General features: G+C 40.0%; 1 protein-coding gene across 5 annotated transcripts in view; it reads right to left on the minus strand.

Moving 5' to 3' along the window:
* The window catches only part of LOC122398625 (homeobox protein cut), a 236,781-nt gene extending 228,218 nt beyond the window's left edge, over positions 1–8,563 (minus strand). For 4 of the 5 annotated variants that reach the window (XM_043398730.1, XM_043398723.1, XM_043398707.1 and 1 more), the window contains exons 1-2: positions 8,440–8,563; positions 991–1,746 (exon numbers count right to left, since the gene is read on the minus strand). In XM_043398730.1, coding sequence (XP_043254665.1) covers positions 991–1,098 — 108 coding nt within the window. In that variant the 5' untranslated portion in view covers positions 1,099–1,746; positions 8,440–8,563. The remainder of the gene's footprint in view (positions 1–990; positions 1,747–8,439) is intronic. The other variant, XM_043398716.1, reaches the window with a different exon arrangement.
* Between the last annotated feature and the right edge of the window lie 11,191 nt (positions 8,564–19,754).

The following is a 19,754-nucleotide window of genomic DNA, read 5'->3' on the forward strand; positions in this document are numbered from 1 at the left end:
CTAAGAGGAACGTTTCTAAACGACACGGTAGACGGTGTTTAGAAACAAACTTTTGCGCGAAGCATCTGTTAAAATCCTAATTGATATCCGTGACTGCCAACGGAAACTATGGGAATGAATCGAAGAACACTTGTAATAAATATCCTGATAAACAGATTGCACAAAAAACTCGAAAACAATTCACTAGAACGTAAAATGTTCGCGTAATCTGTGCTCACTAAAGACGTTCCACAATCGATCACGAAACTTTCAGAAACTCTATCATCTAGACGTAAATACACATTCTCATCCCTTAAACGTCGCGTGCTGGGCGTTTTCTTTAAATATCGAATCGTATCGCACGAATAAAATTGTTGTCAACCACCATTGAAAAGGGTTGTCAACCACTGTATGTGGGCCACTTTGCCGCAAGTCGGTCGAGCTATCCCCTAAATCGCTGAACTATCCTCGGAACAGCAAGTGTCGGGGAAACTTCGCCACCCTCGCACCCTCGTTGAAACTCGGGGTCGGCCAAGTGGCCGGTAACCTGACCAGCAATTACCGACCGAAAGACTCACAAAATGCGTTTCGATCCGTTCGGAGATCGCGACACTCGTCATCGAGTCGAGGTCGTTAGATTGCAATTACGCACATTACGCGGAACTGATTCCTGCCACTATCATCGTATCCGAACTGTCAATTTCCGGGAATGCCGATGGAAATGTGGCAGCGAGCTGCACTTCACCCCGCGATAAACGCGTCCCGACAGCTGATCGACGCGTCGAAATCCCGATCACGGACACATTGGCCTCGAGTCACAGTCACATCTATCTAACCCCGCACATCCACTAGGCCCGGAAGCTACAAGTGTCCGCGTTAACTGGGTACTCCAATGCGAGAATCGGCGTATCTCGCGCGATGCACGATCAGGTGACGGCGGAGTCGAGGGTGCAGGGGTAGCGAATCTCGAGGCTCACTGTTCACAAGTCGACCTGGTAGTCGATCACTTACCTGTTGCCAGAACTGGGCGAGCAGGTATATACGCTCCTTCTTGAACAGCCAGTCCATGGATTGCATGGCCTGAATGTCCAGCGAGTTGGCCTCCGCAGAGGCCTGCATGCTGGCCAGTGCCGGCGTGTTCAGGCTCGCTAGAACGGGCTGCTGGAGCACGGACGCGTTGCTGCTGGCTAGCAGATTCGCGTGATAGACGGCCGGTGCATCCTCCGAACCACCAGTGAGTAGTTGGGCCCCGATCGGCGCTGATGGCCCCTGGAGGCCCAGTGACGAAGCCACTTTGACGGCTTCGAGCTTCACCGCCGGGCCCAAAACCGTTCCCCTTCGATTGCCGGCGCCGCCGACGCCTCCTGGGGCGCACGCCTCGGCCGGCGGGCCCGTCGCTACCGTCTCTTCCTGTTCCTTAGTCCCGGACACTGTCCCGGAACACACTGGACCTGTTGCACCACACACTGGTCCCACGGTCACACGAAATCGCACAATGTCCTCTCCGAGTTCACCAGAGTCATCGAGGAACAAACCTGGCCTCGTGACACCAGGTGATTGAATCTCGATTCTGGCCGGTCGTCAGGCTAACCGTGATTCTCGCGACGGCATCACACCCACACTCGCGCGGAAAAAACCGAGAAACGCGCACTGCACGCGATTACACACTTCACTGGCTCCGGTTTTTCCCTCGTCTCGTTTTCGTCTCGCCTCGCATCGGCTGATCTCAGGAAGAGTGTACGAGACCCGTCCTAGCAGGCTCCTAACCTGAAACTAAGAGCTACTGAACGACCGATGCTATGTCTGGAGGAGGTGCACGGCCGTTAGAGGGGATTGGGCGGAGTCCGGGCAACGCGGAAGGGGAAGGCCAGCCCACCGCTCGGCCAATCTCGCGTCAACCGGCTCCCCCACCACCGGCAACGGCCGACGGATTCTGAGGAGAGCGTCGCGACGGTGGGGTTAAGCTGCGCACTGGAGGGAGACGCCACGGAAAGGATCGGAGGCTGGCTAGGTGGTCCCTACCAGAGCGGATCTCATATTTTCAGCTCCCCGACCGCCCTTTTCTCCAACCCTGCCGATCGTCGGTTCCCTTCTTCTTTCGTTCCTCTTTTTCGCCAGGCGTCTCCCTCCTCATTGTATCTATGTTTCTTATTTTCGCCCCCCACCCACCCCTTCTACCCCGCCCCACCCCTCGACCCGCTCAGACAGTAACCCTTCGATTGCTCTTTGGTGACTGAGCGGCCTTTGTTCCGAGCGCCGTTACGATTTTCAGACGTTCCTAAGGATAACGAGGTGAGATTGAGTTTCGAAATGGTTACTGACGCGCGGGCACCGGGGATTTCGGGACGCGCAGCCTCCCGACCCGCTACGCTTTCCATCTTTTTCGACCCTTTTGCCACCGAATGCTACCACTCCAACACCCCCTGTTCCTTCCAACCTGTATCGACGTCGCGGATACTTTTCTCGCGTATGGTCACCTCCCCAATAGCTGAACCAAATTAGTTTCTATTCTTAACTCGGTTTATAATAGCATACAAAAATAAACGGTTATTACTGACACCATAGCACTCGCCTATTCGGTAATATAGTTAATTGCTTAGATCGCACCGTTACGAATACACACTTTGTAGAGCCGTCGATTTCTTCGATGTCATTTTAACTCTATTCTCTTTTTGTATCGATGGTATTAATCTTTTTCCTTTTCTTTGGTTTTAATTGTTTAATTACCTATTCTTTCAGTTTTCATATATCTTACTGTCTACATTCGATTCTGTCTTTTTGGTTCGTTCTTTAACATCTGTTACTCTGTATATCAAAGGACTTATCCCGTAAATAAATAAATATGAACTGAACACACAAAAGATCTGTGTGTTCTCTTCATGAAATTTTCATTCGACTGGCTGAAGACACTTCTACTAATACTATAGCAAAGGTCATGAACTACTATTACTCATCGGTATTTTGCACGCCTGACATCATCGTCACACTTCAAGTACTTATTATAACATTTCCTATATCTTATCGACTTCTTCTCATTTCTTTGGTATAGTAGAAGACAAATTACAAGACTATTTAGCTACCACTACGATACAACGATTCGGCCGACAAGTATCATAAAAGTGACACTTTACGTTAAAAAGAACTTTCGATCATTTAAACCTATTAGGTAACAATTTTATGAAAATGACGATCAACCGATTGGTGGTCAACTACTGGTGAGGTGTTCCTATCAGTCATTGTTAATTGGCGATTCGGTAAACACTATCTCTGGCAAGCTCGCTTAGGAAATTTTACAAGATCTGGATACGATGTTTTTTTACCGAGACGTAGCTCTATAAGTTCACTCAGTTATTGTTTAACTCGAACATCAATTAGTATGTAAATACGCAATGATTATTTCCCATCCAATTGATACAAATATAGACAAAGCGTTAAGATTAATATAATTTTATTATGTGAGCCGTGCACAGTATTTTATCAATTTTTCACACTTTTAAATCTAATAAATAACTCTCTGACGGAATCGATTGTCAAACGCAGATCTTCGTCCTGAGCGAGTTCGTGAGATTTCAACGCGCGAATATTCGATTTTCGATGGAATCACGTTGTGGCGAAAGGGTCGATCGCTTAGGGTTCCCCTCGCGTTTCCGGAATTAAAAGCAGCTTTGATTGGACATAGAAATATACACTTGGGCGGACAAAGGAACGCGAGAAAAGAATTTGCATTATTTATTTTAGTTGCGAGCCACGAGTAGAGAAATTGGATGACAATGCAGACGCACGAACGGTAGCCTGTCTTTCGCGAAGTCAGCTCAGCGAATGCGTTGATTAAATTACTTCTTCAATACGAACTATCAAATTTCTGGTAAACGCTTTTTCACGAACGAACGTTTCGATTTATTTCGATTTATTTATTTTATATTTATTTTTTAGAATAGCGCGTAGAAGAATTCTTTATAAACACAGAAGAACGACAGAAAATTGTAAGGAGGACTATAGTAGAGTTTCGAAGCACCCACTATCGAAGAGCAATTAGGTTTCGAATTCGTTGACAACACAATTAAAGCATTCGTTCACTGGGTCGTTGGTCGAAAGATTTCAACAATTTGAAAATTGTAAAAACACACAGAGGAATCTACGATACGTGGCTAATATTTAATAACATCGTCGTTGAAAAAAATGCGTGGAAGTTTCGGAATTTGAAGAGTTTTCCATTTCCCTGCGACAACCCCCGAACTGTTACGATTTCGATTTTTAGTTGAAATTGCCTGAAAGTGGAGACCGTCGTATTACGTATTCAAATTCCAAAGCACCGTCGAAGTTTTAAGAAGACGAACCGCCATTGAAGTCTGGCAGGAATACCGGCTCGCGACTCCGTCTGGAAGAAAGTCAAAGTTCCAGCGAACGTTCTCCGAAAGTTGAACTCCGAGGGGGTCAGTGCGTCATCGAAACGACGTCCCTCGATTCCCGCGAAACCGTGAAAGGCGTGCAGCTTCCGGGGAACGCGTTAATCCGCGTTAGCGTGTTAAGCACACTTCGTGACAGTCGAGTTAACCGGCGCCGGGTCCTGGATAATGCAACTTTAATTTCCGCGGTGTTCGCCGGTTACACGGGTTAATCATCGCCGGTGGATGATAGTCGCTGTTGACGCGGAAACGAAAACAACTGTAACTCGATTCACGCCACCAACGCCGCGTACTTGTTGCTGTGGCTTTCGGTTGGATCGATTTCCCGTCCTAGAACCCGATCGATATTCACCAACCACCTTTAGATCCAAAATTTCTTCCTGCTTTTCGAAAAGTTACATAAAAATTTTGCATTCATCGATCGTGGCTGCGGTAGAAATTGCTCAACGGTGCAAAATCACGGATTTTTCTGTTATCGAAAATTAATTCTATTTTGGACAAACATCAATTATAGAACGTAAATGACGGGACAGCGTTCAGATTATTCATTCTTTACTAAAAAAAAAGTACTAATTAATTTAATATTTACACCAATTATTACAGTAGAAATATATTTCCAAAAATAATTTAGAGAAAAATTGTTTCATAGAAAATAACCAGGGATTTCACGTGAATTTAGATTGTTCTCCTAAAAATTTAATTTTCACAACAGATCAACGAACGATGGTCCAAACTTAGAATTGTCGGAACTGTCATTTAACAATAATAATTTGCAAACGAAAAAGAGAACTTTATTCATAGACAAGATCAAATATGAAAATGACGACAGCACAAGCAAATGTTTAACAAAACGTGGCTGATTTTCGATGAAGCCTTTGACAGTGTTTGAATTCGAGTTAAAAATAGGCGTGAAGAAATCTCAGATTTTGCTTATTCCAAGCTCAGTGACTTCGACTTGGGTTTTGAAAAATTAACGACATTAACAAAGAATTTACAAATAGAATAACGTGGAAATTCAATCGGGAATCTTGCATGGAAATGCGAAATAATGAAATTCAGATTCGGTTTAAAATGGAGCCCGGGCGTTCGGTCCCCGAGGCGTTGCGCCATTCGAGAGTTAACCATCGGTGAAAATAGGATCGACGATCGAAGTTGGTGGAAATAGTTTGGTAGAAAATGGCCGAATCGAGTGGTCGATTTTCCCCGGGGGCAGCGAAATTTCACGAGGCCAGCGAACGGTGTCGCGTGTTCGACGAGACGGAGTCGTTCGCGAATCGCGTCGCGAGAATTCGTCGTGGCCGCCCACGAAAATACTACGCGGTTGTCGGCTTGTCAGCGCGTGCTTTACGATCACCCGATATAACGCGGGGATTAGTTTGTCAACGCGGGCCGGCGTGCGCGTGCACGCGCGTGCATCGTCATCGCGTCGTCTTCGGCGCCCAACTCGCTGCTCACGCATAGTTGCCCGGAATTTCGTAATGATCGTCTTGGAATTACGAGATTTCCCGCTAATCGCGAATCTCGACCGCGAAATCAACTCGAAATCGAAAAGTCGCGAAATTTAACGGATTAAAAACGTCTAGAAAATTCCAATTCATAGGCACTCACATTCACGAATATACTAATAAAGCTTGATAATTGTTGTTTTCCTTTGGATGTGTCGAAAGCATCTACAAAGTATTGTACTCGGATGTTCACAATGTCGTATATGCTTCTTTTGCTATGAAATTGAACTTTTGTGCGTCAAGTACAAAATTGAGTTTCAATCAATCATCGGAATAAACGAATAAGTGCCTTTATATCTCGCTTGTCGTCGGTTAATGTCAGATATTGTGTACACACTCGTATTGCGCTTAGTCAATCTATCTAGAGCCTAATCTTACGTTTATCGAAAGTTTATGGCACATTCACTTCTAATTTTTCAAAATAGGACATCTTTCGTTCTATCGCGAACAACGAGAATTTCCCCGAAAATGAAGAGATCGAATCAAAATATATATTGTTCGAAATGTCCGTGAGCACTTATGAATTTTTTTTACTCGAAAAAGTGAAGCACTATAGATAATTATTATTCGAAGAAAGTAACCGTAAAATTGAATCGTAGAACGAACTTGTAACACGGAGAAAACGTTTACTCCCGGCGGAGACTTTAATGGAAATCGTGGGGAAGGACGTCGAGAAAATTTTACAAAAATCTGACGCGGAGCGACACAAGGAGCCCTAACCTCGTCGATTATTCAATTTTGGAAACGTATTTTACCTTCCTCGAGCCTTCTCGATCGAGCCCGCGATTACGGTACGAGAAACTCTTGATTAAAAATCGAAGAACTGATCACACTGTTAATCTCCACGTTTAGTCACTGGTGGGCCAATTTAGCAAAGCGCGGGAAAATTCGTCGTATCGAGGCAAGAATTGGACGACATAGTCGGAGAGAATCGAGCACCGTGGCAAGCCATTCCGACGTTCGACACAGAATCACACGTTCCCGTTTCCAGCGACGACGACAAGCCCCGAACCACCGCGTCGCGTGCAAAATTCACTCGCGAGACCACGTTTCAGCAGCCGTCGGTGCGAAAGAATCCAAGAAAGAATCGGTGCTGGGCGTCTTGACGAAAATTTCAGGCCGATCTCGAGTTCCAGGTGGCTGGAACGAGGGGCAACGATGAAAAATCGAGGGCCCGTCGATAACGGGGGAGAAGGGCCAAGCGTCGTCGTGGAATTTCGCTGGTCGTAGCAGCGGGATTCGCTTTCTTCGAGCGGTCGCACGCTACTCAATATACCGGTCGACGATAAACGGCGCCCTCCGCGCTCCCCCCGGCGTCGCGACCCCCGTTCGCGAAGCAACGCGACGCCCGTTCGAGGGCGATTGTAACAATATCTTCCGGCGAGCGAAGGATGCGCAACACTGTTAAGTTCAAGAGCCGGGCTCAGGGACGTGGCGCGAGGTCGGATTCTTTTTCTCGCTGGATAAGATAATTACGAGACACGCGGGGTTGCTGCACGCGACACGGCCCTCCGGAGACCGCCGTTGGGTCCGGGAACCTAATTCCAAACTCGATGGAACACCAAGAAACAATCGCCGGGATCCTGACTGGTCCTCCCCTGTGTCCTCGTGGGGGGCAGTTACACGGTTCTCGAACCACTTTCTCGACGAAAGGTTTTTTCACGTTTCTCTCAGAAGCAATCTGGCCCACGAAGGAACGTTTCCAACGTCGATCGAGAATACGATGAAAAAAGTTTCCAAACGATGGAGAGATTCATTTCCCGGAATAAAATCCGATGGTAACTGTTTGCAAACGTCGAGGTGTCACATTTTTGACCGATCTAGGATGAATTCTCATAACACTTTCGTTAAACAGAGCTCGGCATTTTCCGACACTTGGAATCGCACTTCTTCGCAAGCACGACGGAAGAATCGAGAATTTGAAGAAAAATGGAACCAGTTTCCTTTTCGTCAACAAGTGTCCAAGAGAAGCAGAATCATCGAAGATAGAAAAACAGATTTTCCTTTGAACGAGAAGTTGTTGCAAAAACTGTGGGAACGTCCTTTTCGAAGATCGTCTCGAACGATTCTGGGCGGCCGTCCCGTGGAAGGAACGATTCTCGGAGGATTCACGAGTCCGGTATTTTCGCTTTCGAAAATTTCTCGGGTGCTAATCCGATGGTCGCAGAACGACGGTCTAGATTCTAGCAGTCAGCTAGGCGCTATCACTCGGTTCTCGGGTTCTCCGCATTCCTTTTTCTCTCGGCGGAGCGAGTTGGTTGACCGGTCGCGATAGAGGCGGCAGTCGACGATCAAGAATCCGTCCGATGGTCACGTTCCAGCCGGTCGCGTTTCGGCTTTCAGATAATCCGAGGGCACGGTTGCACGTGCGTGCTCGTGAACTCGCAGAAGATGCCGGTGGAACGGTATCGCGATAAGGGGACCTCTGTCCGCGTGGAAAAATTCGAAAAACCCGTCGCGGCGGGCCGATATCGTCGCGGCTGCTTTCCTTCAGGATTTACCGAGGGGAACACTAACACACATCACAATAATCACAACGAACAAATCACCTGGTACACACCGGTCTCTCGAGGTCGACAATCCACTCTTTTCGTCGCAAAACTCCCGATTCGCGGCCAGTAAGGAGGAAGGGGGTGGGGATGCTCTCCGTACCCTCGGTTTCCTCAGTCCACGCACCGTACGCGGTTTCAGTACGTGTACGTAGATCCTACTGGGCCTGTGTTCTGGCCGAGACTAACTCGAACGCTCGGCTCCTGCAGCCCTCGCAGTCATCCCTCCAGCCACGCACTTTTCCACCCCGGCGAAAGTATTGTCGACGGTCGTTGTTCCGGCTACGCTGTCCTGTACGCGAAACACGACGTTCGACGGGGAAACGGATTCCGTGAATCGGCGAGATCCGATCGGACCCGTTACACGGTGACGCGGCGCGTCGCGACGCGCGAAACGAGGCGCCTCGCGCGGCTCAAGGAACGCGAACCGCGGACAAAAGTTGTTCGGCGCAGAGCCAAGGGACGTCGGCCGCGCAGGCCGTACGGTGGCGCCGCGACACGGTAGCGAGTCTAAACCGACCGCAGTAAACGCGAGGGTGGCCGCCCCCCACCAACGGCCGTCATCCCTTCCAGCACCGGCCACGAGGACACGATGCGCTGTATCAGGTATCGGAAGTATCGGTGACTTCAACGGCCTGATCGGAAAGAAGGGTTGCGCTCGACTGCTGAGATTCACGCGCTCTTCATCGGTCCATTCACTGGCCATTTTCATCTATTCTTCGAACATCGATCGTATTTTTATATTTATCGTAAGTATTATACATATATTATACATAGCCGAGTAAATATTTTTACGGAAAGATTTATCTCCTCTTCTCTCTTGGTTAATTCATTAATCGGCCGATCCCGTTGCCATTTCGATCATGTTTTTTTTAATTTATTATAAGTACATAGCTGAGATAACATTTTTTAGAAAATGTTTCTCTTTCTTTCTTTTTCTTTTGTTGTCTATGGTAGTATCAAATCGATGATTCGATACTAAGTTTTTAAAAATTTATTATAAATATATAGCTGAGATAACATTTTTCAAAAAAGGTTTCTCTTTCTTTTTTTTTTGTCTTTTTTTGTTTACGGCAGTATCGAATCATCGATTGCGAGGGATTATTGATTAACACAAATCAAGGACTCACGTTTGAAAATCAATGCATGATTGCAAATCGCTTGCGATAACGTAAAATCTTTTGAAATTAGTCGAATCGAAGTTAAATTCAAACTAAATAAAATCACACGAAATTGGAATGTACTCGTTGCTGGAAATATTAAGGTAATGGCGTTTTACGTTATTGGTATGAGCCAGTGGGAAATTCTATTAATTTTTGCTTTATGTCGGCGGAGAGGATATGGAATTATATAAGTATAAAATATTTATTTCATACCTCTATACCTGAAAATACCATATAAGAGACGACCATCAAATTCGTTAGAAAATCATATATTTCAGTAACATTATATTTTGCATAGTTGTGTAAGATACCATACACAAACTAATTTAAATAATAATTTATTCTGTTCTTTATGAATAACGTAGTACACATAATATCGTAGGCGATGAATATCAACATTGAATAACTTAAAAAAGAAAACCGTAAAAAAACATGAGGAATTGGAAATGAAATATTTAACAAAGGTGCAATTAATATTAAAGCATATTTTAACCGAAGAAAATTTGTAATAATATTGTGCCGTTTAAATCCCGTTTAAATATCGAAGCATTATTTCTCTTTTATAGAAGATATGAATCTTTCGCGATTGGTTCTGATTCTTAAAATAGCAACCTAATTTTGTCTTGTGAGATTATTGAAAAAGATCTCTTGATAAAATTTACCTTTGAATGATAGAAGACTTGTAAGGATTATGGATTTCCATTTTTTATTTTCTAAGAGTGGTCGTATTGTTTGGCATTAAAGGATGATCGTAAGATGTTGTTGCAAGAGTGGCTATTTCTTTCGTCATTTCATCCGCTTCTTCATTTTTAACAATGATGGTATCTAAATGATATTTATAGCACATCTTTTTCGAATGTTATTTAGTGGAATTCTTGGCATTTCGAAATAATATCTTCATTGATTAACATATTTTCAATGACTTTTACTCAATGTTTATTCTAAATTGTGGATTATGATTCATGTTTTATGATTTATTCTTTTATGGTATAAATGTTTCTTTTATTAAAAACCCGCAGGATGAGTCGAGTTTTAAGGTATATGAATATATGAACATGTATGTATTTGGAAAATTAAGAATTTTCTTTCCGAACATCAGAGTAGAGTGGAAAGTTTATGGTTAGAATATTAAAAAATTAAATAAATTGAGTAATTTCATTTAACTTATTATTATTTCTTGATATTACCAAAAGGAACAAGCAAATTTTCTTCCGATCATTTGTATCTCTGTTCTTTCAACTCCGAAACAAATTTTCCGAAATTTTGTAACGGATGAAAATAGGAAAAGTTGCAAGGGACTTGAGAAGGGTTGTGTTGATTTCTCGATTATGAATGAAGAAAAAAGTTTTTTTATATTATTTTCCACTTTCGAAGAACTTCTTTCGATTATTCTTTGGTATAAAGTTCGTACGATAGCGATTTTCTACACCGAAGCTCTCCGTTGGAGTATTTTCTTGCGGAAAGAAAATTTTCTGAAAAAATTTCTCGCTTGAGATAATCATCCTTTGGAGAAAAGTTCGTGCAGAAACATTTATTTACCTAGAAATTTTCAGTCGATCTGTATTTTGAAGGAAAACCTGTTTTTTCGTGGAGCTTATCATAACGGATTTTTATTGGAGGAAAATTAGTATGTAGCAATTTTTTGTTATGCTTGTCGCTTCTGCTCGAAAAATTCTTTCTTGAAAATAGACTTTTCTAAATATGCTTTCCATCTTCGTTAAATGTCTTTTCAAGCAAAATTGATGGGAGTCTATTTTACTTAAAGTATTATTTTTGACATAACCTTTCGAGAACTATTCTCCTAAAAAAACTTTGTTTGCAACAATTTTATAATTAGATATACTAATATTAAATATAATAGTGATAATAGTTTCGATGAAATTAATAATAAAAGTATATTGTATTTTAGTATAAACTTAAAATTTATGAAAATACGTTGCGATATACATGAAATACAACAGTAATAACAAATTCTATATCCACGACAATAATATTCAAGTTACAGAACAGTAAACAAAATTAGCTCATTTCATGAATTCCTTTTCATTTTTTCTTATAAAAATTATTTATTGCTATAACAAATAAGTACAAATAAACAAAGTTACGAGGTAGGAATTGGTTGTTCGTATCTCAGTATAGATTCCATTATGTTCGTTCAACAGTTTTGGAAGAATTTCAAGGTATTTCCATTTTATAAAAAAGCATAATTCGTATCGTAATATTATTACATCAGAAATTGCCAACGTTTTATAGATTTCTGTTTTTAAAATATATAATTGATTTGTAGAAAAATTACCAGCTATTCTTAACGTTCGTTGCGCCTGGAGGAAACTTATTTTGTACAATTTCGAATTCGTTTCGATTAATCCGGACTTTCCGCGATGCAATTATATTTACGATACGTTTCTGTCCGATAGCCGAGCGATTCAATGAATTCAAATGGTCGTAGTTTTAGTGCGCAGAAAATACTACGGGCTGAAAACGAGTTCACGGGGGTGGCGGGGGTGGCAGTTTAGCTTCTGACTCCTTTTTTCGATCATATCGGGAGTCAAACCTCGGCGACAGGGTGGGAAACGTGTTGCAGGAGCATGCGCCGGGAAGGGGTAAACTTAGGCGCAGGTTCTAACCCCTCGTGATCCCCACTCCAGCTGCTTTCTGGACGATCACACGACTCGACGTTTTTCCACCCTTATCTCCGCTCGCTTCACCGTCTCAAAAACCTGTACAGGCACTTCCATAGCTTGTACCGCCAAGATGTCAACGAGGGATGTTACTTTCTTTTTCGAGAACAAAATAGTACTCGTGACCACCGATATTCCTATGCTTTGAAGAAACAAATGTATTTCTCTTTTTCATGTTTCTTCGTCTACGACCACGATATGTAGGAATTTTTTTCATTAATTTGTTGCTACTCGGAATTTGAGTAAACCTTGAACTTTTTTTTTCTTTCTCCTTTTGTTATTCAGAAGTTGTCAATTTTTATTCTTGATATTTACTATAATTTTATCTCCTCTACTTTTCTCCATTATGTTCTCATTAATTTATTGATCAATACTGTTCTCTTTCTCTTTGCTGCTACTTACGAATGCAAAACTTTCAACATTCTTTTCCAACTTCTTACTATTTTAAAAACTGTCACATCTCGTTGATATTAAATTCTCTGTATTTTGTGTTCATAGAAAATATTTTCATATTTTGTTACTTTTTCAACCTTTAAATGGCATCGTGTATCAATAATTTCCTTATATAATTCGTTATTCAAAATAATAGAGCACAATACTAATTATTCAATAAATGCAGTCGTTGGTGTATCAAAATACCCCATTTTACTAGATAACAGTTAACGTTTTAGATTTATTTAACATTACAGATTAAAAGATATGAATGATGACAGAGAGTTACATATTTAATATTTAATATACGTTTTACAAATAAACTATCACATATAATTATCTATTTAGATTTTACATTTTGTAGAATGATATGTATATTTTAAATGTTGAAAATCGATCGATATTACGGAAAATTATTATATCAATTTTTGTTTTTATGCCTCATCCTTCCTACGTTTCGCCAATACTAAAATATCAAAATTTTGCAAAAAATAAAATATTAGATGTAGTCAAATACTGATGATAAAACACATGGTAGAAGAATATGCCCGGTGAAAAAATTATCCTGAAGGATTATAGAAATGACAACAATTATAGTCTACAAATTTTCATACATTAATTAAAGAAATTCTATTGGAAAGTACCTGAAATAGGCTAATGTTTATATACTCGTATGGTCGCTTGTTTTGCCTATATTAAAAAATTCATCAAAATACAAGTTAATTTCGACGATTACTATTATAGTTTGTTTGCGTGGCGTGCATTCTTCGTTGTTATTTCGAGTTCCTTTCGAAGTTATTCACGGTGAATTGTAAAAGTAAGTGTAGTGAGGAGGTTAGAACAAAGTTTTAAGTTATGTTTGCCACTTGATGCCATTCGAATGCAATTCGTAGGATCTCACGAAATAAGATCCAAGTTCTTTGCGTTGGGCACGGCCATCTGCTGTGCATTACTTTCCGCTGTAAGTACACAAAGAAACGCTTCCTCGGGTAATGCCTGTAACGGCACATTTCCGTGAAACATTTACGCTTGTTTTCTTATTTAAACAAAAGAAAAAAGAATGGGGGGAAAAAGGGGAAAACGAAAGAAATAAAATGTGTAAATTATCGTGCACCTTTCAAAGAAAGGAAAATCGAAGTTTTGAGCAGGAATGTTAATTTGTGCCAACTGCGGTTACGGTTATCGCGATTCTCGATTAACATTCTTTCTTAGCACAAAATGTTACGAACGACAATTTGTAGAAATGGCGGTTAACTGGCGCTCGTTACCACCGTTCGATCGAAAACACGTCCGCCACAGGCACGCCACGTTTGTAATAATTATATTTAAAGCAGTACCGTGTTTTCAATTATGTACAAATAAAACGTGTCGCATAGGTTAACCGAATATTTCGAATAATGTACCACGCATACGCGAGGCAGGGTCTCGTACTTCATTTGTTTACACGAACATAAAATAAAAAATCGCGTGTCACGCATATGCGACGTTGATCTCTCATGAGAAATCGTGGCGTCACATAATTATGATGGCAGGGAACGCGCTAAAGAAAAGTTGACGTAATTTTCAATTAAATTCTTATACCTTCCGTACATTGTGGATCTTGAATATTACTCTTTAATAAAAAATAATTAATTTTATTTTCGAATAATAAACGTCACCCACGATCGATCTCTGTTTAAATATTTATGGTGAAAATTAGTCATTCAAGGAGAAATTTTGTAAAAATTTTATTTTAAGCGTATCTTAAAAAATTGTAGTTTAAATAAATAGTTTTATATGTGTACAGAACTTTTCAAAACTGGACTACAGGCAAATCATTCCCACTTTAACAAAAATTAAAACTGTGATACATAACGGGTTTCGTTTACTGTGTCTTTCAAATATGTGTCATTATTCGCTTAAATAATTAGTGTCATCTGTCAGAAGTTTTACAAATTGTTTTATGTACAAATGTGTTGATTTACCATTAAATGAACTTTTTACTACAAACATAAATTAATAAATATTATTATATTATTGTTAACTATTCTAATTATTAAAATTAATGCATATGTTGTAAGTTTCTAATTCAATTACAATTATTTCATTCAGGTAAACAGTTAAACAGTTAACACTTAAACAGTTTTTTACTCAAAGTATAGAGAAAATTAACAACGATTATACGGTTTAAAGTTTTGTAAGTAAATATCGTAGCTGTGATAATTTAGCAAGCAACAATCCTGCAATTGTCAATTGTGTGTATTATAATCTTACAAAGAGCAACTGTGCAGGTAGCGGTCGTACAAGTGCTGATCGCTGAATTATTATCGTGAAATTTAAAACCGCGCGTTGTATCTCGTCAACTACCAATGGTGGAACTACGTACTCCGATTCGCCAAAATGGCACCGAATGGTCGCCTCATCTTATCCCAACCATATTTATAATATTTATATTTTGGTATCAAATTCATTTTTCAAGTGATCAAGTGATATGTGTGCTCTATCGACTCTAAAAGTTTCTCCATTCTTGGTTTAAAAGCAAAATGGGACGGAATGGTGTTGTCACGTCACCTTGAGCATGTTTATATATTTATTATATTTTTGATAAAGTTTATTTTTTACGACCAATATCTAAATAGCTCAAGTGATACGTGGTCTTTAAATTCTAAAAAGTTTTTCGTACCTGATTTAAACCAAAAATAGCACCTTACCTCAACCGTGTTTATACATATATCTATTATATAAGGTGTCTCGTAGAAGTTAAAAACTTCATGTAAACATCGAATTATAGGGAATAATTCCTTCAAAAAACAGGAAAAGTTGAACTAATTCCACCTAACTATTTACAAACAGAGCTCAGTATCTGACTTTGAATTTTGTTTCTTTAATTCTACGAACGCTTACTATCTCACGAATGATTCATTCGAGCACTAGGTGTCAGATTATCGAAACACGTCGTGTGTGAAAATGGGAGGTTCCCTTATGTGCAAATACAAACTTAATCTATGGACTTGAAATTAAATAGAGAAAATATGACAGCCAATGGTGAAAGTCTCCAGGCTTTTGATAAAATGCAAAGTGGTTATTTTGGACACCGCTTGCGAAGATAAACAGCTACATAATAGTGTGCTAAAAGAGAAACTCGCTATAACTTAAAAACAAGATCAAACAGGTCACATTTTTCTTGTGTAGAATCCCTGAAACGGGTTGCACGTGCCACGGGCCATTCTGTAATTTTGACAAAATTCATTATTCATAGTGTTCAAATGGTCCAGAAACTGATACGTACTCTGCAAATTTTAAGTTTTTCTATTTCTGATTTAAACCCAAAATGGAGAATAGTCCCGTCACCTTATCTGGAGCCATTCCACGTGCTGGAGCAATCTGTATTTTTAACAAAATTCATTATTCATAGTGTTCAAATGGTCCAGAAAATGATACGTACTCTGGAAATTTTAAGTTTTTCTATTTCTGATTTAAACCCAAAATGGAGAATAGTCCCGTCACCTTATCTGGAGTCATTCCCCGTCACCCTCGAAGCATCAGGAACACAGAGAGTCGGAAGAAAGGACCGCGCGATACATCTGATGAAACGGTGGTCTCTGTGAATACGTTCCGCAGCGTGACCCATTGTTTCCTGTCGTTCTGTCCAGACCCGGGGACTGAGGTGCGTTTGCTTTTGATCACATAATGAGTGGCAATGTAGGCCAGGAACGTCCACAGAATCATATTTCGCCGTACGAGGTGACACTCAATACCAGGGCCGCGTCACACGGAGAACAGACGATTAATGCGATAGCGTTTCGCGTTTCTTGGAATCCAAGGTAATCGTCGCGCAATAACGAAACAGACTAACGGGCATGTCGAACCTGCGGTGCATCGCGATCACTATGAAAACGCTAGGAAACAAGCACTTAAGAAACTCGAGTTTCCCGAAGGTCTTACATCCGGCATTCTTAAGTCCTGAATCTTCATCGATACGGCTCTACTTAGACAGTCTGCTTGGTTCAGAGATAAAAACGTCAGTTTCCTGTGTTCATATTTTTGTAAAAATTTAGTACTTGAGTCCAAAATTAAATCGAAGATTTTATTTACGAATTACTTCTGTTTACGATTTGTAAATGAATTTACAAGCGATATTATTTATATGTGAAAACACAGAAGAAAAGTACAATAAAAATGAAAGGATAAGCAATAAGTGAATTATAAAGAAATTTGTGATTAAATATTAAGGGACTCTCAAATTAAAATCCATTAATAGCCGCTCTCCTTTTATATTTATAATTCCAATTTCTCAATATTTACAAGCTTGGCGTAATGAAGATATATTATTATTATTATCATTAATGTTACTGTAGCAATTTCATTCTTCACTACTGTTGTATCGAGTTGTTTAGAATTTTACCAATTCCAATGTAAAATGTTTAAATATCTAATACGAACATTTTCGGTCAGAATACAACGATGGAATTATTTTTCTTACGTTTCACTACAGCGTAGTAATCAGAATTATTGCCTACTATTTTACGTCGTTGCAATTCGTTACAACACCGTGTCTGCAATTTCACTCCCCGATATTCGTATTTCGTGATTCAAACCTTGAACTCGTTGTTTATACCATTGACTTCCTTGATCGAAGCTTGAATCTCGTATGCCGATGTAGCAGCGTTCGATAATGCAACGTACGAAATTGTCGAAATTGTTTCAAGCAAGTGCGTGTACGCATTATGTAAACATATCGAGCAGAATTTCGACACGAGGCACACAATATGAATCCTTTCTAAAACAATGCGTGACAATATTATTGCATTACATAATTTGCTCGAATTTTATCAGTTGCGTTCGAAAAAAAGAGAAGCGTTTACTTTTTGCAGCGACGATTTCGAAACGTTTCCCTCCAAAAGGCAGAATATTTGGGACAAAAATTTATTCGCAAAAATCGCGTGTCACGTATGATTCAATTAAGAAGAATTAGTATTTTAGTTTATGCGCAGTAAAATCCAATGTATTGTAATCCGTAGAAAAATTTGGAAATAAAAGGGCGTTTGTTTTTCAACATGACAACGACCCAAAGCATACTGTGAAAATTGTTTCGAAATTATAATAACATATTGGTGTTTTCACAGTCTCCTCAAGACCCATATTCGAACTTAATAGAAAGTATTAGACAGAAACACATAACAAAATTACAGTTTATAAGAGATTCAAAAATAGATGAATTAGGAAGCATCAACTTAATTTCCAACATCAATTGGTCGAAGAATCTTTGTTAATAGCGTTATTGTTTCGTTGTAAAATGAAAATTTTTTTGCATCAGCATTGTAAAGGCTTAATAAATATATTTCTCTTACTAACATTGATTGTATTTACTTTCATTATGAATTTATTTCAATAAATTGTTAAAAATACAAACGTCAACTTAAATACCGTCACGAGTGTACATCATCGATTCACTTTTTAATTTTTTGTATCTCAGAGGCCATTATTTTACGACTCACATTGGTATAACAGTTTCTATTAATTTTGGCTTGTATATTAACTTCGTGAAGTATGTATTTCTGTACATTTATGAACCTTCCTTGCACAATTTCAACATTCTACTAGTGACATACTACTAGTTTCTAGAATCAAGTTCCCGACAATCTTCGTAATTCCGACTCTGCAAAACAAGTTTCATTACACTCGTGCAACTATCATTCAAAATGTCACAGCAAAAACTATCACTATAGCAATTCTAGTATTTGGTAATCGTAGTTGTACAGATCGAAAACGTTTATTTGAATAACTTTTCTACGGTTACAAAGACGAATGATTTTGCATTGTACAGCCTAATGTTTATTTATACTAATACTAGTCTCTAAATATACCTGATACATGTTTCCCGTTGCTACAGTTGTATCAGCACTAATTATAGTTTCCACAAGCATAGTTTGTCATCAATATAAATGTTTTACGATCATCATCGGTGTAAGATTGCACAAAGGCTTTTAAAATTAAAGAAATATTCAATTATAATTTTCTCCTATCACATTACTGTGTATAAACTGAAATTCTAATTGATATTAACCTATGGCAATTATTCTCTAAATTACAATGGAATAAATAATCGGATGGACGGACAAACAAAAATTCTGTAACTATAATTGTGGTATTATCAAACAAACCTCAAAATATTGAAAATTCAGAGGAAAAACAAAATTGCAAAAATATTTGTCCTTACAGACTTATCGTATAGATTTTACTATATATCAGTTTTTATACATTTCATTTTTTTTCACGTGATATTATTCCTCGAATTTTTGCATTGTTCTACTCATAAATTCTTTATTTGTCACTACTGCTAATTTTAATATTATTATTATTTATTAAAAACTAGAACTTCGTGACTCTGAAATATAGTTTGCATGGGTCCATTCTGACCCAAAGTTCATTGGACGAGGGTCAAAAATGTATAAAACGGTTTAGATTTGACGACTTTCTCCCACAATCCTAGGATGCAGTATTCGCTCGCGCGACAAGTAAAATTGAAGTTCGGCCACTGTCGGCATCGTCGTTCTCAGGCCCGTTGTGCAACGTGGTAATCTCGCCTGATTGCCGTTGCAAGAAGCAATTCGCGATAGACGTTTTGGAGGATTAATTAAGACGTTTCCCAAGACGCCGCTTAATTTCCGCGCATATGTGTAAAATGGTTGCTCGCGAGAGAACGCGGTCACCGTTTCGAAAAAGGGATGGAACGGCAAGGGAGATCGATCGAATGCGGTCGAAACGATACCAAGAGGGGTTGCTAACTCGTCTAGCCGGTTTCCCCGATGGGAACCGGACCCCGCGATTAATAAACATACGGCAGAATGTCGTTCGACGCTGCTCATTAGCATCAAGCATCGATCAAGGTGCCACGTATCGTGAAAAAACTGTGTAACAGCTTGAAAAATCGATCCTCGAGCTTTCATTTTGCTTAGAACGAAGGGGTGATTCCTTGAGGAAGGGGGCATGGAGATGATTTTGCTCCCTGTTTTTGCGCGCCAAACGTTCCAAGGGTTGGCGTCTGTCCCGAGAACAA

This window comes from Colletes gigas, unplaced genomic scaffold (assembly GCF_013123115.1).
Source record: "Colletes gigas isolate AHSC1104 unplaced genomic scaffold, ASM1312311v1 Colletes_gigas_Sc00002, whole genome shotgun sequence".
Taxonomy (NCBI): domain Eukaryota; kingdom Metazoa; phylum Arthropoda; class Insecta; order Hymenoptera; family Colletidae; genus Colletes; species Colletes gigas.